Consider the following 12,481-nt stretch of genomic DNA (forward strand, 5'->3'; position numbering starts at 1 on the left):
CGGTGTTTAGGGTTTTTTCGAGGCAACAGAAATGGAGACAAGCAGCTGCGCAACTTTATATATCACGTCGACCTTCCAAGGAACGTTTCAGGAGAAAATATGAAATGTCATAAAAACAACCAAAATTGAAGGTTATACTACACGCTTTCGGACTTCTCGGGGTCCGAGCTTCGAACGCCACGGGATAGCTCCTAAGGAGTCAAGTGGCTTTTAATGAATATATCGATCTTTATATGTTCATTTTGAGGCAATTTTCGGTTTCATAAGAAATAAATAAATGGGGTGTTGATTGGTTTTTCGAGGCAACACTAATGGTGCCAAACACCCGCGCAACGTTACAAGTCACATCTACACTACTACGAATATGTCGCGAGAAAATATGACCAATACCCAAGAAGTCAAATAATGTCTCAAAAAGAGGCAACATTGAAGGTTATAATGCACGCTTTCGGACTTCCTCGGAGTCCGAGCTCCGAACGCCACGGGATACCTTCTAGGGTTATGGTAGGTCATTGGAAAAGAGTCAAGTGGCTTTGAATGAATATATAGATGCTTTTTACGTTCAATTAAAGGCAATTTTGGGTTTCACGAAAAATGAACAAATGGGGTGTTGATTGGTTTTTCGAGGAACCACTAGTGGTGCCAAACACCCGCGCAACGTTACAAGTTACGTCGAAACTACTAGGAATGTTTCGGGAGAAAATATGACCAATCCAGGATAAGTCATAAAATGTCTCAAAAACATCCAAAATTGAAGGGTATAATACACGCTTTCAGACTTTCTCCGGGCCTGAGTTTCGAATGCCACGGGTTGCCTCCTAGGCCCATGGGCGGTCATTGGAAAGAAGTCATGTTACTTGAAACGAATATATGAATGGATTTCAAGGCAATTTTAGGTTTCACGAGAAATGAACAAATGCGATGTTTATAGTCTTTTCGAGGCAATACAAATGGTGACAAGCAGCCGCGAAACGTTACAAGTCACGTCGGCCTTCCAAGGAACGTTTCGGGAGAAAATATGAAATGTCCCAAAAACAGCCAAAATTGAAGCTTATACTACACGCTTTCGGACTTTCTTGGGGTCCGAGCTCCAAACGCCATGGGATACCTCCTAGGGACATGGTAGGTCATTGGAAAGGAGTCAAGTGGCTTTAAAGAATATATAGATACTTTTACGTTCATTTTGAGGCAATTTTGGGTTTCACGAGAAATGAACAAATGAGGTGTTTATTGGTTTTTCGAGGCAACACTTATGATGCCAAACACCCGCACAGTGTTACAAGTCACGTCTACACTACTAGGAATGTTTCGGGAGAAAATATGACCAATCCCGGAGAAGTCAAATAATGTCTCAAAAACAGCCAAACTTAAGGGTCATAATACACACTTTCAATCTTTGTCGCGGCCCGAGCTTTGAAGCCATGGGTTGCCTCTTGCTGCAAATGGGAGGTCATTAAAAAGGAATCATGTGACTTGAAACGAATATATGGATGGCTTTACGTTCATTTCGAGACAATTTTACGTTTCGTGATAAATGAACAAATGGGGTGTTTAGAGTCTTTTCGATGCAACACAAATGGTGCCAAGAACTCGCGCAACGTTACAAGTCACGTCGGCCTTTCACTACAACAAATAGAGTGTTTTCTTGACACAATATCCTCGACACTATGGTATAGCGTTAAATGGAGAAATCAGTTTCCTTGTTTTTTCGACACTTTATTGTGTCCTTTCTTGAACCCAACTCAAAATCGCGTCGAGAAACCACATGACATGCACGTGTTCGGTTTTTTTCAATGTGGGTCGAATCTACTCACCTTTAACAGAGAAAAATTGCTTTGCTAAACCCTAACCGTCCTGCTCCTTTCAACTTTCCCCTCTCCGATTTATCATTTCTCATCTTCTCACTAAATCTATCTCGAAGTTTATTATCAATGGCGAAGAAAAAAGAAGCTGCGATTGAGCAATCTGTAGGGATATTTATTAAGTTCTCAAATTCCAGCTTTTATGATAATCTACTTAAGTTTTGAATTTTTTTAGGATTTTATTATTTAATTTATTCAGGTCTCATCTAGAATTGTTAATGCAATTTTAATCTGAGTTGTTCAAATCTTACACTATAAAGTTTTATGCGAATCTAGGTTTGAAAGATTTGAAGCAGCGGCAGCAGCCACACAAAACAACCGCCGCCTTAGGCCTTATGAACCAAATGGTTCCTTTATCTCCTCTTTTAATCTCTTCAATTTCCATTAATGGCGCATCTTCAATTTCTAAGGTTTTTCGTTTTAATCTGAATTTTAAACTCCTGTTTCCATATCATCTGATTGTTTTGATTGTGATTTTTAGGGTTGACAAGAAGGTGAAGGTATTGGCAAAGATTAGCAAGGTATCAGAAGATACATCAGAGTTTAGAACATTCAAAGGTACTTCTGGTCATCCTCTCTCTTTATTTTCATTTTTTCCATTTTTTTTATGAATAATAGTGCATTTGTTGAAAAAATGGTTGCATAGGTATTGGAGTGGAGAAGCTTAACTGCTCGGCATTTGATACCACTAAATTTGACACCATTCTCAAAAAGTTGAGTGATCAACTTATTTTTTTTTCCCCTTCTAATTTCATCATCTCTACTGCTTCTTATGCTCTAATTGTTACATTTATGTATGTGTATTTGGTGTATCATCAATTTTTAAAGAATTGTTATATAGTTTCGGTAGGCTGTATCTTTGTCTTAGCGAGAGGGCAGTGGTTTTAGTTGCTTTAGTGGTGGTTAAAGTAGGTTGGTGAGTGGGGATTATGTTAGTTGGAGCAATAGGGGTACAGAGGGAGAGGGCAGAGGGAGGGGGGTGGGAGGGAATGAGTTAACTAAGGGTGAGATAGTTAACGAAAGAGGTGAAAATATTTAATAATGGGGTATATGTAAGTGTGTACTTAAAAGACTTCCTTTATAAGTTTGGTTGATGGCTTTGAATTTGGATTTATAAATTAACTACCAAAAGGCAGTAGTCAAGTAGATTGAGCTGAAAGAGAACCCCAATAATCATAAGTAATCAAGGCCAAGCTTGGGGAAAAATTCTCCATTATGTTATTATGGCAGTAACTTAATGGGATTGCATGATATGCAATTTTAGAGCTAATGCTAGCAGCGTGCAGCTAAAAGATTCAAGGTTTTGCCAATAGTTTTTGTTTAATAATACTTGATCTGCCAATTTTTTTCCATTTATGATTTTTTTAATTCATTGTCTCATCACTTACCATTGCTATTGTCTTCATGCTACCAATTTTTATCTGCCAATGCATGATTCAAATTATATATGTTTTTCTTCACTATCTTTGCCCATCTGTTCTTTTAATGTTACATTTATACAACAGATCTGATATGCAGGGGATGAAACTATTACCAACACTACTAGAAATAGAGTAGTTTCTCAACACAATTGTCAGCAACAAAACTTTCCTTAACTTCGGAAATTTGCATAGAACATTCAGCTTCAATATTACCACTGTTTTGTAACAACGAACCTTGATAATCTACTGCCTTTCAGAGCTTTTGGGAGATAAATCAGTAGACTCCTTAACATTTTCTACTTTCTTCTCTGCAGAAATGGAGTGTCCAGTAGCATGGTATTGTTTCCCCCAAGCTAGTCAATATGAACTGTACACGATTTAGGGATTTAAAGACACCCCCTTTATTTTTGATATTAACGACTTGATTTATAAAAAGCCATGATTGATCTTAATGAGTTAATGTACATACGCTATCATATTGAAGCTTCATATTGACTAGCTTGGGGAAAACTTCACGTGCAATGCTGTAGATGTCCTGGACCTTGTCCTGCAATTTATTATTCAAGGTAGGGCTTGGGGCTGATCTTGAATTGTAAGGAATTTGTCTCTCTTGCTAAGCTCTTTGTATCCCCAAGACCCAACTGTGCAATATGTCATAATAAGATATAGGCTGTTGAATCTTGAAACTTGTTTAATTTGTTTCTGGTCCATCAGCTCTTTGACAGATGTGATTGGTCTAAACTGTTTGTTGATTCCTGCTCCAAAGCTAATGTTTTTTATGGGATAGATTGCCGTGTTATCTTCTGCATAATTTTGTGTTATATTATCCTTAATAAGACATAAACCTAGTTATTGATGTTTTCTGTAATCTTTTTCTAGGATGGGATGAAGGTGTGCTTGGAATGCAAGTCGGTGAAGTTGCTCGTTTAACAGTGAGTGTCACTCCTCTTTTGTTCTCTTGTCACTAGTGTGTGTTCCCTCTGCTATACCAGTGCATGAATAAGATTATTGTAGCTCGAGCATAACTCTCAGAAAGTCAGAACTCATCAGTTTTTTGAGGTTGAACTGTCCGAACCCAGACTTAAGATACCCCTTTAGGATTTAGAACTGATCTGAATCCTCCTCCTTATACACCAATCACTATATGGCCTGTGAAACCTCACTCATACAGTCATGCCTGATTACCTGATGACCGTCCCAACTCCCAAGCCTAAACTGTATCCTGATGTTACGTGTCTCAGATTTTATACAAATCATAACTATTCGAAAATTGATGAGTACTATTAATGAACTTATCATAATAAGTTGATTGACAATATATTAATATATGACCCCACCTCGAGTTAAGTCAGTAGACATGAAATCGAATACAATAGGAACTCACTTGATTTGAACTAATCCCAAGGAGAACTACTTGTTTACCACCTCTAAATGCAATATTTAATTCATCGGTCTCTTGTATAGCTAAAGTTTACCTGAGCAAAATTCATCGATATCATAAGAAAGCTGATTGCTTTGTGATATGCTGTTTGAATTTTACAGTGCACTCCTTGTTGGACTAGAATATCATCAAACCTTTAAGTGAATCTTTTTGTTTCTTGTTGGACTAGAATTGGACCCAAAGGCTTTACGCCGGACAGGCAAGAAAGCCCTGAGCAAGTCGTTGTTGTTGTTGTTGGAGAAGATTTAAGCAAATAAACATGACTAGTTTTTGAATCCACCGTATCTACAGGTCAAATGATACTGAGAAACTTTTAATATTATCTATAGTATCCTCCACAATAATTTTGTGTATCACTCTTCTCTCTTTTTTATTTCACACTTTCTATTAACTTAAAAAAGAGGTAAGATAGATATGGAGAAATTAAGAGCAATATATACTATTTAAGTTATTGTAACTTGTTATCATGGAGTATATTATCAAAATCAAGTTGCTTACTAGTTACCTATTCTTTTCTTTTGTCATTAATCTAACTTTTTTGTATCTTTTATAATTGACCATCACTATAATATATCACATTATATAAGATTACTTATTATATCATTCTTTGTTTTTTTTTCAAGGATCAAGATGATGGTGAAGGAAAAGAAGCCAAGGATCCATTAAATTAGTACAACTCGTAAAGTTATTAATGATTTGAAAAGGTCTTGTAAAAGATATATTTCTTTTGTTATGTTTTTTTTTGTAAGGTTTTAAGAAGTTGATAGTAGACATTATTTAATTGACTTATTTGTGATCAAACAAAATATTTTAGTGTGTATTTAATCATTAGTTAATTAAGACAGATATTAATATATATTATTATATATATATTATTTGTCATTTCTACTTAAGTATTTTTTATTGGAAAATCGCTTATAATTAGGGATGGCAATCCAATCCGAATCCGACCCTAGTCCGCTCCGATCCGAAGGAAAAAATCCGAGTTGACTCCGACAAAAAGGTAATCCGACTCCGACTCCATTTAAAAAATCCGACTCCGAGTCGGAGGAGGGTCGGAGGAGGGTCGGAGTCGGATCTCATAAAATAATCCGATTCCGACTTTGAGTCAATCAATCCTTTTTTCTTATTTATGTAATGTATTATTTATGTATAATCCGACTTCGACTTTCAGCCAGTTGTATTATATAGGCTTTTCCCACAGAAAAAATGATTAAACAATTGGAAGAAAAATAAGTCGGATCAGGTTCGGAGTCGGATGTTCGGATTTTAAGTCGGATGTCCGGATTTTAAGTCGGGTCGGATCTCGAAGTCGGATGTTCGGATTTAAGGTCGGGTCGGATTCGGATTTTCAAAGTCGGATCTCGGAGTCGGAGTCGGACTCGGATTTAAAATCCGACTTTCTGTAGGGTCGGAGTCGGATTATGCATAATCCGGTCCAAGTCCGACCCGTTGCCATTCCTACTTATACTAGAAAAAGAGTGTTTTCTCAACGCTTTTCCTCAATATTCTAGACGGAAAAATGCGTTGAGAAATTGATTCTCAACGCTTTGTAAAAGCGTCGAGATTTTAGGTGTGGAGAATTCTCGACGCTTTCTTGCGTTGAGATTCTCAACGCAGAGACGCGTCCAGTATGACTTGTGACGCTTTTTTGTGTTGAGTTTCTCAACGCTTTTCTGCGTCTTGAAATGTGCGTGACGCTGTTTTGTGTTGGGTTTCTCAACGCTTTTTTGCGTCGCGCAATATGCTCTAGACACATTCTAGCGTCAAGATTATTTTACCTCCAAAAATAAATTTTTAGAGCCAAAATAACTCTTAACACGAAAAAGTGTCGAGAATTTAGCCTAGAAAAAACATCTAATAATAATAACCATTATTTAATTGGATATGGATCAAATATAATATATTATAATTCCCATGAACATTTCAGGAAAAAAATATGAATTGTCCCAAAAATAGCCAAAATTGAAGGTTATACTACACGCTTTCGGACTTTCTCGGGGTCCGAGCTCCGAACGCCACGGGATACCTCCAAGGGACATGGTAGGTCATTGGAAAGGAGTCAAGTGGCTTTAAAGAATATATATATATGCTTTTACGTTCATTTTAAGGCGATTTTGGGTTTCACGAGAAATGAACAAATGGGGTGTTTATTGGTTTTTCTAGGCAACACTAATGGTGCCAAACAACCACGGAACGTTACAAGTCACGTCTACACTACTAGGAATGTTTCGGGATAAAATATGACCAATCCCTGAGAAGTCAAATAATGTCTCAAAAACAGCCAAAATTGAAGGTAATAAATACACGCTTTCGGACTTTCTCGGGGACCGAGCTCCGAATGCCACGAGTTGCCTCCTAGGGTCATGGGAGGTCATTAGAAACGAGTCAAGTGGCTTTTAATGAATATATAAATGCTTTTACGTTCAATTTGAGGCAATTTTGGGTTTCACGAGAAATAAACAAATGGGTGTTGATTGGTTTTTCAAGGCAACACTAGTGGTGCCAAACACCCGCGCAACTTTACAAGTTACGTCGAAACTACTAGGAATGTTTCGCGAGAAAATATGACCTATCCCGGAGAAGTCATAAAATGTCTCAAAAACAGCCAAAATTGAAGGGTAAAATACACGCTTTCGGACTTTCTCAGAACTGAGCTATGAACGCCACGGGTTGCCTCCTAGGGCCATGGGAGGTCATTGGAAAGGAGTCATGTGACTTGAAACGAATATATGGATGGCTTTACGTTAATTTCGAGGAAATTTTATGTTTCACGAGAAATGAACAAATGGGGTGTTTATAGTCTTTTCCAGGCAACACAAATGGTGACAAGCACCCGCGCAACGTTACAAGTTACGTCGGCCTTCCAAGGAACGTTTCGAGAGAAAATATGAAATCTCCCAAAAACAGCAAAAATTGAAGGTTACACTTCACGCTTTCGGACTTTCTCGGGGTTCGTGCTCTGAACGCCACGGGATAACTCCTAGGGACATGGTAGGTCATTAGAAAGGAGTTAAGTGGCTTTAATGAATATATTGATGCTTTTACGTTCATTTTAAGGCGATTTTAGGTTTCACGAGAAATGAACAAATGGGGTGTTTATTGGTTTTTCGAGGCAACACTAATGGTGCCAAACACCCACGCAACGTTACAAGTCACGTCTACACTACTAGGAATGTTTCGGGAGAAAATATGACCAATCCCAGAGAAGTCAAATAATTTCTCAAAAACAACCAAAATTGAAGGTAATAATACACGCTTTCAGACTTTCTCGGGGCTCGAGTTCCGAATGCCACGTGTTGCCTCCTAGGATCATGGGATGTCATTGGAAAGGAGTCAAGTAACTTGAAACGGATATATGGATGGCTTTATGTTCCAAACAATTTTAGGTTTCACGAGAAATGAAAAAATGGGGTGTTTAGAGTCTTTTCGATGCAACACAAATGGTGCCAAGGACTCGCGCAACGTTATAAGTCACGTCGGCCTTCCTAGGAACATTTCGGGAGAAAATATAAAATGTCCCCAAAACAACCAAAATTGAAGGTTATACTACACGCTTTTGGACTGTCTCGGAGTTCGAGCTCCGATCGCCATGGGATACCTTCTAGGAACATGGTAGGTCATTGAAAAGGAGTCAAGTGGCTTTTAATGAATATATAGATGTTTTTACGTTATTTTGAGCCAATTTTCGGTTTCACGAGAAATAAACAAATGGGGTGTTGATTGGTTTCGATGCAACACTAATGGTGTCAAACACCCGCGCAACGTTACAAGTCACGTCGAAACTACTAGGAATGTTTCAATAGAAAATATGACCAAGCCTGGAGAAGTCATAAAATGTCTCAAAAACAGTCAAAATTGAAGCTATACACGCTTTCTAACTTTCTTGGGGTTAGAGCTCCGAATGCCATAGGTTGCCTCCTAGGGCCATGGGATGTCATTGGAAAGGAGTCATGTGACTTGAAACGAATATATGGATGGGTTTACGTTCATTTCGAGGCAATGTTAGGTTTCACGAGAAATGAACAAATGGGAGTGTTTAGAGTCTTTTCGAAGCAACACAAATGTTGACAAGCACCCGCGCAGCGTTACAAGTCACGTCGGCCTTCCAAGGAACGTTTCAGGAGAAAATATGAAATGTCCCAAAAACAGCCAAAATTGAAGGTTATACTACACGCTTTTGGACTTTCTCGGGGTCCGAGCTTTGAACGCCATGGGATGCCTCCTAAGGACGTGTTTGGTCATTGGAAAGGAATCAAGTGGCTTTTAATAAATATATAGATGCTTTTACGTTCATTTTGAGGTAATTTTGGGTTTCACGAGAAATGAACAAATGGGGTGTTTATTTGTTTTTCGAGGCAACACTAATGGTGCCAAACACCCGCATAACGTTACAAGTCACGTCTACACTACTAGGAATGTTTCGGGAGAAAATATGACCAATCCCTGAGAAGTCAAATAATGTCTCAAAACCAGCCAAAATTGAAGGTTATAATACACGCTTTCGGACTTTCGCGGGGTCCGAGCTCCAAATGCCACGGGATGCCTCTTAGGGCCATGGGAGGTTATTGGAAAGGAGCCATGTGGCTTAGAATGAATATATGGATTCCTTTACGTTTATTTTGAGGCAATTTTAGGTTTCACAAGAAACGAACAAATGGGGTGTTAGAGGCTTTTCGAGGCAATCTAAATTGTGCCGAGGACCCGCGTAACGTTACAAATCACGTTGGCTCTCCTAGGAATGTTTCGGGGGAAAATATGATCAGGCCAGAGAAGTCCAAAAATGTCCCAAAACCAACCAAAATTAAAGGTTGTATACACGCTTTCGGAGTTTCCCAGGGCCTGAGCTCCGAACACCACAGGATGCTTCCTACAAACATGGGAGGTCAATGGAAACGAGTCATGTGGTTTGGAACGAATATATGGATACCTTTACGTTCATTTCGAGGCAATTTTGGGTTTCACGAGAAATGAACATATAGGGTGTTTAGAGGCTTTTTGAGGCAATGCAAATGGTGCCAAGTACATGCGCAATGTTACAAGTCACGTCGACACTCCTATAAATGTTTCGAGAGAAAATATGACCAGGCCCGGAGAAGTCTAAAAATGTCGCAAAAACAGCCAAAATTGAAGGTTAATACACGCTTTCGGATTTTCCCGAGGCCCGAGCTCTGAACGCTACGGGATGCCTCCTATGGCCATGGGAGGCCATTGTAAAGGAGTCATGTGGCTTGGAACAAATATATGGATATCTCTGCGTTCATTGTGAGGTAATTTTGGGTTTCACGAGAAGTGAACAAATGGGGTGTTTGGACGCTTTTCGAGACAACACAAATGGTCCAAGCACCCGCGCAACGTCACCACTCACGTCGACTTTCCTATGAATGTTTCAGAACAAAGTATGACCAGGATGCATGAATCCAAAAATGTCCTAAAAAAATTCATAATTGAAGGTTATAAGTAATAAAAACAAAAGGTGTCCCAATCCGATTAAAATTTAGTTGTACTAATACTACCTTAGTTCTTTTCTGTTACAACAATGTGTTTGGACACAATTTTTAAGGATTTAGAACTGAGTTATTTAGCATAAAAGTAATTTTTTAATTAACTAGAATAGGAGATAAATCATCCTTAGAATATAAAAGCAATTTTATAAGGCAAAGTGAGTAATTAATGATGGTTTTAATAAGATAAATTAAGACAATATTTTCAATTAAAGTTGCTTTTTATACCAAAATTGGAATTGTTGCAATAGATGTGAATTATCTAAAATAGTAAATATTGCAATATAAAAAGAACGGAGAAAGTATATTGTAACCTCGTCTCATGTACGAATCTATAATATGTAAACTTTGTGTATTATAGGAGCTTTAATGCTTTACCATTTAATACTACCATACATCATCTATTCTAAAATAACTAAGATGTTGATGGAGATTGTGGAATTAAAGAAAGCAAAGAGATAGAAACAAAAAAAAATTATGACCTATGTGTAGAAAGAGCCGATCTTATAAGGGACCATCTAATTTTAATTTAAAATTAGACTTTTTTTATGGTAAGATGAAGGGGACTCGCTTGAGGAGGGGATATGGGAAATTACTTAAATGAGTCCTATGAGGTTTGATCTCTATACCTCAGGCATAACAGATTGGAAGCGATATCACTAGTGCACCACCTCAACCTTATATTAAGCAACTATTCAAGTTCAATATTAAGAAGAGAACATACCACCTTTTGAATACAGTGAATAGTTTACGTTATGTCAATTAACAAAAGTAAAATTAGCTAGCTTGCACCAAGATTTGAACCCGTGACCTCTTGTTATTATAACATGATACGATTACCATCTCAACCAACTTTTAACCATACTTTAAGTGTCCACATTATTATATTTGTATCTTCTAAATGTTGAGTTTTCCTTAATATATTTTAGTGGGAATGGAAAAAAATACATATGAAGTTCGAAAATACAATACCAACCCTGGACAACGTGTCGTCCAGGCCCAAATACTAGTTATAACAACGAAAGGAGTACGTATTTATGGAGTCCGGATTCTCTAGAGTTTTAGTGGAAGGGAAAAATTAAGGGGTGGATTTTGATGAGATAAAATAGGGGAATTTTGAAAAGTGAATATATGAGTCATTGATTTTTTATTCAATGATTGATATTGCTCTTGTAAAATTATTTTACAACTCTAGAAGATCTAAACACGTATTTATATTTATAATCGTAACCTTGTTTAATGTTGCGGGGTGCGATGTTAGGTTAGAAATTAGGAATCTTCCTAAATGTGCTGATGACGACTATGCTTACCCAAGCATAGAAACATGTTTTTGGGGATCGCCCATGAAAACATGGTTACAATCCTCTAGCATGAGTAGTTCTTATCCCAGGAATAGCTTTTGCGGATCATGGATTGACTACGGTGGTATAAAAGTTGCTCCTCTAAAACTATATAAGGAAAGATAAGAAAAACACTACACCGTCGAGTGGGGCCAGTATCGTGCAGCTATTCAGTAGAGGTAGCTAAGCATCATATAAATATCAAATTCTATTAGGGTCGGTTGACTAGGTTGTATTATTGTGTATTGAATGATACGAAATTGATATTTTTCTTTTTAATCTTGAAAATATTTGAGGTTTCAACAACCTATAATTAATCGAGGAATTCTTTGACGGTAACTATTACCCTTATATTATTATTCTCTCTGTTTCAAAATATAAGGCATTGACACTTTACGAAAATTTGTTTTTACCACAAACATCTCTCAAATACGATAAATAAAAATTATAAAAATTATACTGTTGGATTCGTCTTGAAAAATACTATAATAATATTATTTTTAAAAAATTTCTATCAACATAAAGTAAGAGTAATTAACGGTCAAAGTTCGATCTCGAACATCGTGCGTGCCTTATATTATGAAACGAAGGGAGTATTTATGATGGAGCGACCTAATAACCACGTCTTATTTTGTAAAAAAGAAACTAAAATAACGTAAAATAAATAACAAGCTAACATCATATTTATATCATTATTTGTGTAGTTCATGTCATTTTTGTTAATAATTTTATGTCATTATATATGTGTGAGCTTTTGTTATACAATAGTTATTGTGTAACACGTTACACCGAACACACACTCATAATTTATATCACTTATTGCATTCTATTTTAAATAAAATTTTAGGATCTTGGAAGAAAAAGATGGAACATGTAATGAGGAGAGACATAGAGAGAAGTGAATACTAAAGTA

General features: G+C 37.1%; 1 protein-coding gene across 7 annotated transcripts; it reads left to right on the forward strand.

The window, feature by feature from the left end:
* The first annotated feature begins 1,686 nt into the window (after positions 1 to 1,686).
* LOC104908072 (uncharacterized) lies at positions 1,687 to 5,617 on the forward strand. 7 transcript variants are annotated; one of them, XR_007275707.2, is made up of 5 exons: positions 1,788 to 1,967; positions 2,139 to 2,209; positions 2,344 to 2,420; positions 2,509 to 4,215; positions 5,348 to 5,617. XR_007275707.2 is itself a non-coding variant. In XM_010697141.3 (3 exons), exons 1-3 carry the CDS (start codon positions 2,198 to 2,200, stop codon positions 5,393 to 5,395), a joined length of 324 nt encoding a protein of 107 aa, XP_010695443.1. In that variant the 5' UTR covers positions 1,688 to 2,197; the 3' UTR covers positions 5,396 to 5,617. The 7 variants fall into 7 exon arrangements, 1 of the variants encoding a protein (XP_010695443.1); XR_008969215.1 differs by having other exon boundaries at positions 1,687 to 2,420; positions 2,509 to 2,575; positions 4,163 to 4,215; XR_008969214.1 differs by having other exon boundaries at positions 1,786 to 2,420; positions 2,509 to 3,875; positions 4,163 to 4,215.
* The last annotated feature ends 6,864 nt before the right edge of the window (positions 5,618 to 12,481 follow it).

This window comes from Beta vulgaris, chromosome 1, assembly GCF_026745355.1.
Source record: "Beta vulgaris subsp. vulgaris cultivar EL10 chromosome 1, EL10.2, whole genome shotgun sequence".
Lineage (NCBI taxonomy): Eukaryota > Viridiplantae > Streptophyta > Magnoliopsida > Caryophyllales > Amaranthaceae > Beta > Beta vulgaris.

What these genes read in the sequence shown, in the direction of transcription:
- LOC104908072 (XM_010697141.3), top strand. Translation starts at nt 2,198, where the DNA reads ATGAACCAAATGGTTCCTTTATCTCCTCTTTTAATCTCTTCAATTTCC. An exon ending in AGAGTTTAGAACATTCAAAG is followed by an intron (nt 2,421 to 4,162) that starts GTACTTCTGGTC and finishes ATCTTTTTCTAG; the next exon opens with GATGGGATGAAGGTGTGCTT. An exon ending in GTGAAGTTGCTCGTTTAACA is followed by an intron (nt 4,216 to 5,347) that starts GTGAGTGTCACT and finishes TTTTTTTTCAAG; the next exon opens with GATCAAGATGATGGTGAAGG.